Source organism: Prinia subflava, chromosome 5 (genome assembly GCF_021018805.1).
Source record: "Prinia subflava isolate CZ2003 ecotype Zambia chromosome 5, Cam_Psub_1.2, whole genome shotgun sequence".
Taxonomy (NCBI): Eukaryota; Metazoa; Chordata; class Aves; order Passeriformes; family Cisticolidae; genus Prinia; species Prinia subflava.
In genome coordinates, this window is record NC_086251.1 from 48,197,720 (window position 1) to 48,212,810 (window position 15,091).

The following is a 15,091-nucleotide window of genomic DNA, read 5'->3' on the forward strand; positions in this document are numbered from 1 at the left end:
CAGGGGATGTGAGTAAAGCCCTGAGAATTGTGCTGGATGAAATGAGGTAACAGATACATAGGGATGTTTATACTGAAGCAGTGATAATTTTTAGAAACTACTTACCTGAAGAGCTACTTGAAATTCAAGTGTTTTTCACAAATACCTTTTTTTTTTTTCCCAGATTTTCAGTCCACTTCAAGCATTTCTTCCTAAAAGTACAAATGATTACATTTTACAGGCATTTAAAAATGCTTCAGCCTTCATGTAGCCCTCTTTACTGATTGCAAGTAGATCTTTAAGCGTGAGACTGGAAGCTCTGGGGGATGCGATGCGTAGAAAACCAAGATGAAAAGAAGAGAAGCCAGGTCATTGCAGGCACCTTTATTGCTTACACTTAAATTAGGAGGCCCAGTAGTGTTCAGCTTATGGTCCATAAACACTCAGCCTGCAAAAAGGAGTTGGGGAATATTATGCAGTTGTCAGTAGACCTGAATTTGCAATAGATAGGACAATTTGTAAGGATCTGCAGAGGAGAAAAATACATTTCCATGTGAAGCGCAGCAGCTTTCCTACAGTCTGCTTTAGGAGTGTCCCAGTTCCGTCAGTTCACTTTCTTTTTCCACCAAGGTTCCTGTCTCTGATAGTCCACCCTTCGTTTTTTCTTAGGTTACTCCTAGACTCTGTGGAGCAAACCAATTTGGAGGAGAGACTAGACAGCTCACTGGCTCCTAGCGAGGCAGCCTCCAAGTGCAGGAGCAAGGTCAGTCAGCTTTAGTTGTTACTGAGCCAGGGTCTTGACCCTGGCATGGGTCACAAACTTGGTACAGGTGTGGTAAAACACCAAGGACCTCAGCAGTGCTGTCACATGCTTTCTCCTCATTCCCTTGTTGGAAAGACTCTTTTGCTCTCTGTAACTGTTTTTGAGCAAACCAATTTGGAGGAGAGACTAGACAGCTCACTGGCTCCTAGCGAGGCAGCCTCCAAGTGCAGGAGCAAGGTCAGTCAGCTTTAGTTGTTACTGAGCCAGGGTCTTGACCCTGGCATGGGTCACAAACTTGGTACAGGTGTGGTAAAACACCAAGGACCTCAGCAGTGCTGTCACATGCTTTCTCCTCATTCCCTTGTTGGAAAGACTCTTTTGCTCTCTGTAACTGTTTTTGCCCAACAGAGACATTTTACAAATGTTTTTACTTGTGTGTAGGAACTAATGCAAAGTAAATATCTGGTTTTCTTGATTTCTCTGTTCATTTCTTTGCCTTTGGGCCATGATGCTCTGATAGTTTTAAGAAGGCAGTATTTTGACACTTGTCATTCTGATTCCGAAAGTACTGCTACCACTACGATGTACTTTTATTTTAGTCATGTAGGTAGGTGGTGTAGTCAATTCTGCACAAGTCTGATATTAAAGGTAAGGAGAATCCCCAGCTTTTTGTGGGGGAGCTATAATTCAGCCAGGGTGGTGCTAATTTCCACAAACTTGGCCTGTTACCTGTCGCAAAGACTGTGTCTCTTACAGCAGTAGATCCAGTCTCTGATTTTATGATAGTCTTAGTGCATACTTATCATAATTCTTTATGCAGGTCGCCATGTATTTCTCTAACTCTAATGCTATGGCAACAAATTAAGTATTTTGTTCACTTCGAGGCTAATGACATTACTCTAGAAGAGAAATTGAGGGCATTTATCAGATTTTTACATTGACAGATGCTGACAAATGTAATAATAAAGCAAACATCCACAGACTTAGTTGATGTAAGTATCAGAATAAGAGGAAAACTACGGTTTTGTAAGTACAATGAGATAACCACTGTATTTCTTAATGATGTTTTGTTTTCCTGAAGTCTTAATTATTCTAAATTGGGGAAAGAAAGAACAGATATCAGCATCACATTCCAACATTCTGTTGGAAATACAGTACTAGCAATGAGACACAGAGCCCTTTACTGCTCCATCTCTCACTTTAAAGCAGCCCAAGCCAGTGATGACCAAAATGAATCTGTCACATGCCAGATGGCATAACTGATATGGGTCAGTGGCTTCAGCCAAGCTTCTGGTCACATCATGATCACTTCTGACATTACTGCCAACTTGTTCTCTATTCTATTCTAATTCTCTACCCTATCCAAATGTCTATCCTACTATGCACCTTCCTTCTCAGAATAGTTACTTTCCTACCCTCCCACAGGAAGATGGTTGGGTTGATATTTTTTTCTGTGCATAGTGTTGTGTGATAGTACCACAAAAGAAAGTTTCCCTTGCATTTTTAAGTTGCAGCACAGAGGCTAAAATTGGATATCTTAACCTCAGAAGAAATTTTCCTGCACAAGCTGTCAGAATTATTGTGTTACTTTGTGCAGACATGATTTTCTGTGAGCAAGAAGAGATGCTTTCTCTGTTCACTGTCTCTTAGCTCATACTGGTTGACCCAGGTGTCAGAGCTCTGAGGAGCTGCTCCAAAAATTGTCCTGTGGCAACCAGGATACATGCTGTAGCCTATCTGAGTTAAGCCTAACTGTTCAGTTTAATCTCAGACTTTTTCCTCAAGCGATTATATATTTTACAATCATTCATGAGGATTAATTTTTACACAGAGCAAAGATTTAGAGACAAATTTAATTTAATATGCTATAACTATTGCTGTGAAAATACACTCATCTGAGCCTGAGGGACTCCATCTGCTGTTTGAATCTGACAGGCAGGAGGTTGGTCCCTATGCAGGAGCTGTTCAGGGGCTCCACTTCCATACCATGACCCTTTCATTGGCATTAGTTTAGCTTTGTAAGTATCCAGAAAGCACCATGTGGACTGAAAAATCCTGCCAGCCAGAGAAACTTGCCTCCTCCTGCTCCAGTTCACCCTGTGTTTGGCTTTTCTTATTGCAATTACCCTTGCATCCCTCCATGCCACAGCCTTCACTTCAGATAGGCTTGTGGTGATTAAAGGAAAAATTTAAGACATTTCAAACTTGTCCCCACCTCTACTGCAGTTTTTAATATCCCTATCACAGTGTGGTTATTGATAATCTACTGCCAAAATTGGTGATGAAGTTTAAAAAAATTGAGCCATTGGATTAAAATAAATGAAATTGGAACTTATCTGGTTTTGTTTTGTGTTTTGGTAAAAATTACAAAGCACTTAGGTCCTTGCCTCTCATTCAGGCATTGAAATCCTCATTTGTTTCAAACATTGTTTATATTGCATTGGAGTCTTTGAATATGTCAGGCAAGAACTAGTTTTTATTTGAAATTCAAATAGAGACCCATGTAATTACATGACTCAGGAAGCTGAGCCTTTAAGGAAAACAGCACGAGAATGTTTTAAGAGTTGGTAAAGTGAACATGTCTGGATACAGATGTGCAGCTATATATCCCTGTAAACTGATGCATTGATTTATTTTTATACATGCATAAATTCACTTCAATTTATGAACAGTTTAATAAATTTTCTGTACATGATTCACGGTAGGAGGGCTTAGGATTTGTATTTTTCAGAAAGGATTACCTTTCTAAAAGTAGATTTGTTATTGCTTGGAGATTAAAAAAAACAGGAACAACACCTGATTTTGTGTCTTTTTGAAGCTGAATACTTGAAAATGTAATTCAAAGTGACAGTAGTCATAAATAGTGACTTCTGCTCTTGATTACCTCTTTTCTTCTTATAGGATATTTCATTAATTTATTCCTGAATTATGTTGTAACTACAGTACACACCCCTAGGCAGGCAAAATGTAGTTAAAAGCCAGCCCAATCCACAGAAAAAATGTTTCACATCCCTTCCCACCTTATCTACCTTATCCTGCAAAAGCAACATTTCAAAACAACCAGACATACACAAGTCAATGGGACATGATAAGATGCACTCACAAATGCTGAGAGAGTGGGCTAATGACACTGTAAGATTGATTTTTACTATCTTTTTAAAAGGCTAAAGCAACTGCGAGGGTCCTGAAAAATATAAGAAAGCAAGTATCACTCCTGTTTTCAAGAAGGGCAAGCAGGAGTAGCTGGGAAATTATAGGTCATTTATCTTTACCTTGATCCATAGGAAGATGATGGAGCAAATAATCCTGTAAATCACTTCCAAATTCATTAAGGAGAGGAAGGTTATTTGGAGTAGGCAGTGTGCATTTGCAAAGGGAAAACAATGCCTGACCACTTGATAGCCTTCTGCAACAAAATCATTATTTCCATGTAGGAGGAAGAAGCAGTGAAAGTTTTATCTTTAGCAAGACTTTCATCAATGCTTCATATTACATCAGCAAAGAAAAACTGATTTAATATGGACCAGACCAATTGACAATGATGTGAATTGAAAAGTGGCCAAACAAACTGCCAGGCTCAAAGGGTTGTGATCAGGGGCAAAAAGTCCAGCTGGAAACCAGTCAGCAGTGCTGCACTGCAGGGATCAACCCTGGGCCAGTGCTGTTTCTTGTCTCTGCCAGTGACCCACATGATGGGACACCCTCTGCACATGATGCAAAACGGGGAGAAGCAGTTGATACACCAGCAGTTGATGGTTGGGCTGACATTCAAATGTGTCTTGAGAGCTTGAAGATGTGGGCCAACATGAGTCTTGTGATGTTCAAGAGGTGAAAATCCAGGTCATACACATCAGAGGGAATAACTAAGCACCAGTACAGGCTGGGGCTAAGCAGCTGCAAACCAGCTCTGCAAAGAGTGACATGGGGGTCTTGGTGGACACCAAGTTGACTGTGAGCCAGCAATGAGCCTTCGTGGCAAAAAGGTCAACAGGATCCTGGGCTGCAGTAGGAAAAGCATGGCCAGCTGGTCAGGGGAGGTGTTTATCCTCCTCTGCTTGGCACTGGCTAGACCTGACTGGAGTTGTATATCTGGTTCTGGACTTACCAGTACAAGAAAGAAATGAATATGCTGGAGTAAGGGCTAAGTGATGAAGAGACTGGAGCACCTATGATATAAAGGGTACTGAGAGAACTGGGATGTTTAGCACCAAAGTCAAAAGGTTTGGTGTGGGGAGTGGCTCTTGTCAGTGTGTACAAATACCTTAGGAGAGGGACTAAGAAGATGGAACCAAACTTTTCTCAGTGGAGCTCAGTGACAGGACCACAGGCAATTGGCACAAATTGAAATACAAGAATTTCCACTTGAACAGAAGAAAAAACTTCCTACTGTGAGGATGGTCAAACATTTGAACAAGTTGTGTAGAGAAGTTGTGAGGTCTTCATGCTTGCACCCAGCTGGACATGGCTCTGAGCAATTTGCTCTAGCTGACCTTGCTTTGAGCAGGGAAGCTAGAGCAGGCAAGGTCCAGAGAGTCTTTCCCACCTTGAAGATTCCATGATTCTGTGAAATTTCCGCTCATGAACTCAGAAAGTAGCATTTATTCTTTCAATTTTCATCAGTTGGTATGTAAATTTTCCACTCCCCATTCATTTAGTGTTAAAAATATGTTCTTTCATTAATGATTTGTGGGCTTTAAGATGCCTGCAGCTTTTATGTGTTCTCTTAACTGAGTGTGTGCAGAGGCAAAAACCATATGGACATAAACCTTACTGCTTAAAACGATTTCCAATGGAGCACTGTATCCATTTCATTAGGCATATTCATGAGGATCTTGCTGAGAAATTATGACTTTGGTTCAGCCCAGAGACTTGAGAAATTAATTCCCAGAGTACCACGTTTCTATAATTGCTCTTTAATGACATTTGTTCACAATTTAAAGTGTGAGTCTCTATACTTGAATTAACAAACTAGGCAACTATTAAATTGTTTGACTGAACACCAGACTACTTGTATAGGCTTTATTTAGGGCTTAGACATTGTTTAGACAATGCAGAAGGACTCATAAGTAGTGAATTGTTTACCATGCACCTGAACCACGTGCTGTACTATGTAGGGCCTTGTTCAGTAAATGCAGGCATAGCTGCAATTTTCAGGCACTTGAACCAAAGAAGAGATTTTACATGAGAAATGGAATTAATATTTTCTCAGTGTACTCCTGCTTTATCAGCCTGAGTGTTTTTAATAAGCTCACCATTCTGGTATGTGAATACTTGGTATATTTTAAAAATACTTGTGGAAGCTCAGTTCCCCTCAGTGCAGAGTTCCCTATTGTTCTGTAATGAGCAATAAAGCAGTTCAGATTGATTTGTTGCATCAACAGAGAGAAATTTGAAGATGAAACCTGTCTTCAATAACATGAAACCTGTCTTCAATATCTTATTTCAATGAAGTCTGAAAGCCATTTGGCTGTATTTTCATCACTTATGCTCCATGCTGTGACACATAGGGTTGGGGGAAGCAGGTTTGTAGCATCACATGAGCTCTCTGGGCACTTCACTAAATAAAGCTTCTAATAAAAGAAAAAACTTAAATATTTACTCTCAAATATTTGAATGTAAAAGAGAAAACAGTGGCTTTGCTCAGTCTTTGGGGCTCACAAGCAGCAGGGAGTGTGGAAAGAACTATGGCCTCCAGTAAGAGCTCTGTTTTGTACCTAATTAAATGGTGTTGAAGAAAAATTGCTCATGGAGTATTTTTAGAAAATTGCTTTCAGAAAAAAAGCTAACCAGTTAAGTGCCAGTGAACAGCATCTGCCCCTTCATCAGGGTTCATGGCAGCGCGTGTGCATTGTCCCCAGATCAGGGCAGCAGTAATTTGGAGGCATTGCATTGTACAATGGCTAACAAAACAAGCCTATTTCCCTCCACCTCCACAGCACAGTTCTCTTTGGCTGCCACAGGCCTACTCATCTTACACAGCCCAGCATTTTGAGGAGAGTATGTTGCAATGGTTTTTTCTTTGTGTGTAAACATCAAGACTCTCATGCCCTTGTTGATGAAATGCTGCTGCTTCCACATAGGTTTTTCAGAGGTCTGAGGATCTGAAAAACTGGTATGGAAAGTTTCAGAAAAGAAACTCCTGGCTAACCATTCATTTCTGAGACATGGCCAGGTCAAGTCAGGATGCTGGGGAAGCTGACAGGATACACAGCAGTGAAATAATTTCTCTTGGGTCAAATGAGTTTAATTGTTATTGCTGTATTCCACTACAACTGGACAAAGGTCTTTTCATCCCACCTTCGTCCTGAGGCAGTCACCATACCTGGGATGTGGTGATGGAGGGGGACAGTCGGGGCTGAGCGCAGCTCGTGTCTCCTCGGGAAAAGCGTGGTGGTCCCGAGGCGCTTGGTGCATGTGGAAACAGGCGGGGAAAGCCGGGCCGGAGCACCTGACTGCCCGCCCGCCTGGAGAACACAGCTGGAGCCCAGGGGTCGAGGGGATAGAAGTACGCCAGGGAACCACGGTCCTGGTCCATGCCAAGGATCGCACGGAGCCCACAGCACAGCTCCGGCAAGTGCCGCCACCGCTGTCCTCGCTCAGTGCAGCTCCCGCGGAACTGGCCGCGAGGGAACCAGCCCCCCGGCAGCCCCGGCCACCCTGGCGCCCCGGGCCACCGCCGATGCTTATCAAGACCTTCCGGCTGGGCAGCTCCCAGCCCGACGTTGTGACAAGCTCGGCGGGGCCACAGCCCCGCTTGAGCGGGTGCCCCAGGACCGCCCCGGGCCCAGCCGGCCTCCCCCTCCCCATCACATCCCGTCGCATCCCAAGTCCCACGATGCCCGTGCCGCCCGTCCCTCCCGAGGATGCTGTGTGCCGCGGCCGCCAGGCGCGCTGCCCCTTTAAGCGCGCTCCCGCCCGGTCCCGCCCGCCCGCCGCTCCCCGGCCCGCAGCCCTGCGGCACCGGCACCGGCAGCGGCACCGGCAGCTCCACCGCGGCCGGGGGCCGGCGCTCCGGGCCGCCGAGGGGCACAGCGGGGCGACAGCATGTCCACCAAGGCGGAGCAGTGTGAGTAGGGCCGGGGGGCGCCGGGCCGGGGTCTGTCCGAGGGGAGGGGAGCGGGGCCGGGGGCCCCGTCCCGCCGATGGCGCTGCCCGGCGCCGCCCGCCCGGCGCCCCGGCGGGGCAGCGCTGCCCGGGCTCCTTTCACCGTGTGCGGCGGCGGCCGGCGGGCGATGCAGGGGGAGGGGGCTGCCGGCGTTCTGGCTCTTTCTGTCGGAGCCGCCGCCGGTGCTGGTGGCCGCAGCCCGCGGAGCCCCTCGCTGTCCGGGCGGCCCGCTCGGCCCGGCGGCGCGTTTGTGCAAAGGCAGCGCCGGGGAGCCCGCGGGGAAATGAGGGATCGGGAGTGAGAGTTAATATTGAGACCGTCGGCTTCGCCCCCCGCCCCACGGCGGGAGCGGTCCAGCCTGCCCCGACTGCCAGCGCTGCGCCCCGTCCCAAAGGCTGCAGCCACCTGCGAGAGCAGAGGTGACGCACGAGTGCCGCCTTGCAGGTGGTCTTGCAGTGAGATGGAGCGAGAAGAGTCGTGCTGTCGTTCTTGCCCGGGCCGCTCACCTTTCGGCTGAATGTAGGCTGGGTGTTTGTGTCTTGCCTGCAGGCCGCCTGGCACAGTGCCCGGTCCCAGCAAGATTCCCCCGGGTGCTGGCATCCCCCTGCCCGCCGCCAGCTGCCTCTGCTTGGTCGCGGGTGTTTGCACCACCATGTTGGCGAGATCTGATCAGAGCAGCAGTGGATGACATGGTGGTTGGGGTTCCTGCATCTGGGCCCTGGGAGTGGGCCCCACTGTTACTGCTCATGACACCTGGTGTGTCTGCAAGAGCCCTGGTGGGATGCTGAAAAGAAAATCCTGGGGTAGTCGAGCTCACCACCCGTGTCAAAGCTACTTTCTTGCCTGATACAGTGTCATGGTTATGAACAGGCAGTGTGTGACCAGGAGGATGGACTGATGTTTGTCATGATGACGTGATGTGATTTGGCACTTCACATGCTGAGACTTGCTCTCTTCTTCCTCCAGGTCACTGAGAAGATCCTTGTGTTTATATGTGCCTATGCTGAACTGACCTAATAAAAAGAATACCTGTATTTTTTTCCATTAGGGTTTACAGCTTATTTACACTGATGGATGATTTTGCTTTAAAAATATGATGCAGGTGTTAATTCATTGCTGTAAAGGTGCAATTCTAGCCTCATAAATAGAGACACAGTGTTCTGACTGTGCAGAAGCCCTGAATTGTGTAATATTTGGATCTGTACTGTTCTGTTGTTGCTGCCTTCCCCACCTTCCACCTGAGTTCTGTAGTTGTTTCTTCTTTCGTGTGATACTTATATATTAATTATTCTTCCTTCACACTGCCACGCAGAAGAATTTGTGCTGCTTTTTGTCCCAGTACCGTCTGTGGTGTTTTCTTCCTTTTCTGTTCTGCCTTCTCTGTTCCTCCATTCCTACTGCTTTTGGTCTGCTCTGTTTGAGCTTCTCTTTCATGTTATATCCTTGGCTATTTTTCCTTTTCTTCCCTTTGTACTTTTCAAGACATTGCATCTAGACCTGCCATATTGCTGTTGCTGTCTATTTTAAGATTTACTTAGGGTCCAGATTTCAGATCTTTCTGCCTTCTAATGTTCCTTTTCATGATACTCCAGGAAGAGTATTTGGTTAATGGACATATCCTGTGCGTTCTAACCTGCTGAATGTATTTTTTTTACCAAGGCTGGTTCCCTACTAGTTCTTATGGCATTACCAAATGTCTTTGTCTCTACATAACTTCAAGATTCCCTCACCAGCAATCTTTGAGTAATGGACTCTGACAAGGATGTGTTGGTGTGCATACATCACTACCAGTCAAACTTTCAAACTCCACCTGTTGCTGTTGTTGCTTCTGCCCTCACTGAGTGGCAGACAAGAACCAGAATGTCTTGGACTCAAGTTACAAGTCATAATGAATCTCAGTTTACCAAGAACATCAGTGAAACACTACGACTGAGGAGTCACACTGATTGGAACAGAAGATGTGCTGGTCTAAAAATGAATCCCACAGCTCTTGGGCAGGTTCTCTGAACAGGTAAAATGGTGTTAGTCTGGGAAGTTGCCTGGAGAAGCTTCTCTTTTTTGTGACCACACACATCTTGTATTGCATACCAGATGTATCGACAGTGACTTTCATCATTTGACTCTTGCAGCATGCCTGAGGTATTCTGTTGTATTCAAAGAAAGCAAATTCTTTTTCACCTTATAAAGCAGTAATTGGTGTTTAGTTGTGGTAAGTAATGTCCTGGGAATGCCTGCTCTGTTCCCCTCCAGGACAGTGGAGCAACCAAGGCCATCTTTGAGGACTCCTAGTGGTTTCACTCTTGGTTCAGTCAATGCTTACGTGGGGGCTGAGGAGTTTAGTGAGGTCTGGGTAAGTGCTAGAGAGGTACTTGGTTTTGGTGATGACCCTATAACAGTGGCCAAGTACTTCCACAGGGTGACATCACTTTTTGAAGTGTGTCTCTGGGTACTCAGAAACTCAGAAAATTGGGTCATTCACACACTTGCTATAACTTGAAAGCTGGCAAAGTTTTTGCTCTGGGGCTTTCCTTCAAAAGTTCCTTTGTGTGCTGTGCTGAAATGGACAGAGTTTTGGGAAACAGAACTGAGGCCGAAACCTTTAGCCTAAAGCTAAAGTTTATATTTAGGCTTTATAAATAAGTTTTCTCTTTTGATATTTGGCCTGATACAATTACGCAACAATGCCAAAAAATAAATGGATTTCCATCTTTATTAAACAAAAGTGTTTCAAGTGATTCCAGATACCCTATGCCCTTTATTGAAAGTTAGTAACTGTAGGGAGGAACACAGCTCTCTGAAATACATCTAGGTCTGAATTCTGTAAAAATCTTTGGCATTTGTTACTCCATTTAATTTACACATATCTGACAGTAAACCATGGCAGCCACAGTAATCTGTGCACATTGCTGTGAATTGTTCTTTTTTGGGTACTGTCTTGCATAGTCTGTGTCCTTTACAAATATACTTAGTTGCATACTTTTTTTCCCTGACCAGAGAAAGTAGCATCACAAAATACATTGAAGAAGTCCTTGTTTTCTTAATCTAGAAACTAAACTAGATTAGTTTTTACGACAGTTAAAAGAAATGTCTACCTTTTAAATAATCTAATTGAGTCCACTGCAAATCGGGGACTAAAACTGAGATTAGTGGGCAGAAAGAATGAGGTGTGAGATGAGAAGGGGAAAACAGTCTTGGACTGCTCAAGTCAACCTCTGTAATGTGGAGTGAAACACATCTTGCCCAGATGTTCTACCCCAGTGGTTTGGGAGCTGTACAGAAGCCAGTTATGGCTGCTCTCACACAGGACAAGCCCCTGCAAAGCACAGTTCATGTGCCACACGCTGAGTGGTGGCCTGAAGGGCTCTGATCTTGCTCCAACCTATCCTGAGATGATCTGAGTCCATGTGACGAAACTTCTGTTTTCAGTTCTTTGAGAGGGAGGGGAAAAAGTCATGATTGGTTTCTAGTTATTCATTAATGTCACCTTAAAATAAATCTGTGGAGTAAAATCCTTAAAGATGAGGAAATATAGCTAAAGATGCTTATGCATTTTTAGAGTGTTGCTTTTGCATATGCGTTATGACAGTGTCCCTGGTTGCGTTTTTGCTTACTTGTTTCACATATACCCCAGCCCTTCAGTGACATGATGGGCTTTCTCCTTGTGATGAAGCCAGGTAATATCATGAGGGAGACTTTTGTCTGTAGAAGCTTCACTTGCTGCAGGAACTGGGGAGTGCCATCCTTACAGCAGGAAATGAATTACCTTGGTTGGGTGCAGCAAGATTGGATTTCTTCTCATGCATTCAAGAAAACAGTATTCTTCGTTTGATGATTATTACATGTTCCTCATTTAATGGATGTTTAACTTGAAATAGTCAAACCTCATTTGTTGTGTGGCTGATCACTCAGGGAATCTTTTGTTTTCTGGATATGAAAGTCCAGTGCGTACTGCTACCTATACTGGCAAAATGGCTCTCAGTATCTCAAGCTGAGCCTCCAACAGTATTTGCAGACACTTTGCTTTTGGTGTCTATCCATCAATGGTTTTCTGCAATATGGATATAATGTCACCCCTTCTCACTCAGCTTGCCAGTGGCACAGAAAAGAATCAGAAAATTCATGAACTGTTCAGCTATCTCAGCAGTGAGAGGCATAGTGATGTCTCTCAGGTAGTTAGTACCTCTCTGTTCTGTGGAGGACTTAATGGTATTCCTTCCTTAATAAATGCCATTTGACCATGAGAATAAAGCAGAGTATTGAACTAATTGCTTATTTAGGAAGCATGATTTATCTTCCACACTGAAGGAGCCCTGTAGGGGAGCAAGGTATATCTTGGTCTAGTGAAAGACTGTTACAATCCATATGCTTAAGGGCTGAAAGAATTCAGAGGCATCTCCCCTTTCTGCTGCCTGTTACAGTCTTGGTGCACTTTTAACACGATGAGGAGCTCCCAGGCAGCTGTAGTTTCATGAGGCTGTGTCTGCAGTGCAGCAGAGTGAGCAGCCCTCTGCCCCAGCCAAGGCACTCAGTCTCAGCAGAGTTGATTAATCTGAGTGGAGCAGGAAGAGGTGTGTGTGTAGGTGTCTCTACAGGAGACTGTCTTGTGCTCTACAGGCAATATAAGCCAAAGCAACTGGGGGGGGAGTAATCACTTTTTTCCCAATACTGAACAAGGATTCCTATTAGAAAATAAACCCACTGTTACATGTAATACAACAAAAATTTGTTTCAGTGGAGATTTACACCTCCTACTGCTCATTGAAATCCTCTTATCTGCTTGATCACATTTCCTAAGACAAATAGGCAACAGACACTTCTCTCTTTTCATATCTTCAGTTCATTGCATGAAGTAAATTTATGGCTCACAGTAAATCACATAAGGTCTCTCTGCCTTAGCTTATATCTCTGCTTTGGCTTATCTGTCTCACATGAACCTCCTGTGATCCAATGACTCATTTATTATAAATGAATCTTGAGATGCTTGGAGACATGGAAGAAATGCAGAGTGGTAATAGATATTTTTTAATTTGCTAGCACTAAGTTTGCCTAATACAGATGCAGAAATTCACTTCCATGTGTTCTCCCTGGCATTCTTTACAATTTTTTCAGTCACAACAGAAGGAACAGAGAGATTTCTCTGTTTGTTGAGTTCAATACTTAAATTAAAAAAAAAAAAAAAGAGAGAAATGGAAGAAACAGACACGACTCTGTCAAGGTCTGCAAAAAACCTAAATGAAAGTTTTTGTGTTTGTCTTTTTGTCGTTCCTGTAGTTGCTTCCAAAATCCGTTACCTTCAAGAGTACCACAACCGGGTTCTCCACAATATATACCCTGTGCCCTCTGGAACTGACATTGCAAATACTCTGAAATACTTTTCTCAGACGTTATTGAGGTAAGTTTTGACTAATGCTCTTGAAGAACAAAGAGCTGAAGAATTGTAGGGGATATTGATTGGCTGTGAATTGGTTGCCAGATTTAATGGGTCAGTGGTCAGCCAAAAAGAGTCAGAGCATAATTTAAGAAAAACATGGCATGAATGAATCTCTTCAGTGGCTGTTGCCCAATTTGCCCAGTTAAGCCCCCTTACTGAGTGACTGATTCTAGAATAAACTTGGTTGATTATGCATTTGCTTGGCCCTCCTAAGACTTAGCTGAATGCACAAATATGCTGAACTTGTGAAGGAAGGAGTTTGTGGCCCTAGAGAGTTTTAGCTGTGTGTAGTCATGACCTCCTTGGCAGTCCTGGTGCCTCAGAATCCCAGAGTGACGAGCCAGATGAGCAAGCAGAGCTGGGTTCTTTCTGTGCTGTGGTTCAGCTGTCCTGGGTTCTGGTTCAGTCCCTTAGAACTACAGGAGGAGACACAAAGTTTGTGTACGGATCTGGATTTGGATGGCAACAACACATCAGGGTTGTGCTGACCCACTGCTTTTGACTTAGTCTAATGTTTAGTAGTAATATATACTGCTAAATACCACACAAATACAGAATACATCATGAATAGGAAATACTTCCTCGTCTCCCTAAAAGAACAGAAAAAAATGTGAGACTTTATTAGCAATTATGTACATTCCACAGTGCTGCCTAGTGGATTCATATTTCCAAATTGTTTTTAAAATGGCTTTTAACCATGAAGATTTGACTAGGGATTTTTATCTTCTGGTTTTGGCTGGCACTAGTTTTCACATCCAGAAAAATGCAGTTCAAATTGCATTTCTGTGCATAGTTTCCTGATCTATACGTGGAAAGATTGTCTCTGCTGCCAGAAGGTAGCTTGGAAATAAAGCTATTTGCCTTATTTGAGGAGGAAGCATTAACAAGATACAATTTACCCAAGTATTTGGACATATACTCCTATGATGTATACAAGTTGAGAAGCCAGAATTTAAACTTGAGAGAATGAGAACAGTTCATTCTACCATCCAAAGAGACTGGGATACATCAAAATTTTCTTGACCCTAAGGAGAGACACTTAGATGAAAATAATTTTTAGTGGAACACTTGTTCATAGCAAACTTGAAACCTCCTGTTCACTTTTGAAAATTTCAAGAGCACAACTGTTTGTTTCTCTCCTCATTTAGACTGTTGAAGAAACTTACAGCAGCAAGTAGGACTTTTGTTTGAAGGTTAATAAATTATTTTTTGTCTCATTGTATTGAGCAGTGGGGAAAAGTGTTGAAAGAGTCACTAAAGATACTTCTGAAATGTGTCTCTGTTCACACCTCAGGCTGTTATGATGGACTGTTTGTACAACACACACTTAAATTGCATTTAAGTAAGATTATTTATGACAAGAGAGCTTTGCTTAAATACTGTGAACTTTTAAGCTGTTAAAGGAAGAAAGTTGGACTTGATTCTGAATGTTTTCTCTTTTAGCTGTAACTACCAAGTGCTGTAATGAGATCTATTTCTTTTTGGTGAGAAGTTCACTGGGCCAGGATAGATTTAGAATTTAGATTTAGAATGTGCTGCTTAAAGAAGACATCTTTACACCACTCAGAGGTCTTCTTCTTTCTAAACAGTACAGCTGACCTGTCCTGTTGATAAATTCCTCACACTCCAGGAGCAGTGATGTTCCTGGGCTTACTGAAAAGGTTTTGTACTTAGCAACTATGAGAGCAGATCAGCAGTCAGGGCAGCAATTACATTATTTCATGTTCAGAATGGGACTGAACCAAAATCCTCTTGTTGATAATACTGAACCTCATGGGGCAGAAGTGATACTCATATTTGATACACACATCTA

General features: G+C 43.6%; 1 protein-coding gene across 10 annotated transcripts in view; it reads left to right on the forward strand.

Annotated features, from left to right (window-relative positions):
• Window positions 1-7,672: 7,672 nt before the first annotated feature.
• Window positions 7,673-15,091, forward strand: part of UNC79 (unc-79 homolog, NALCN channel complex subunit) — a 109,315-nt gene continuing 101,896 nt past the window's right edge. For 6 of the 10 annotated variants that reach the window (XM_063399259.1, XM_063399263.1, XM_063399264.1 and 3 more), the window contains exon 1: window positions 9,865-13,239. In XM_063399259.1, coding sequence (XP_063255329.1) covers window positions 13,034-13,239 — 206 coding nt within the window. In that variant the 5' untranslated portion in view covers window positions 9,865-13,033. Of the gene's footprint in view, window positions 7,809-9,864; window positions 13,240-15,091 lie in introns of those variants that run through there. The other 4 variants (XM_063399261.1, XM_063399270.1, XM_063399262.1 and 1 more) reach the window with 1 other exon arrangement.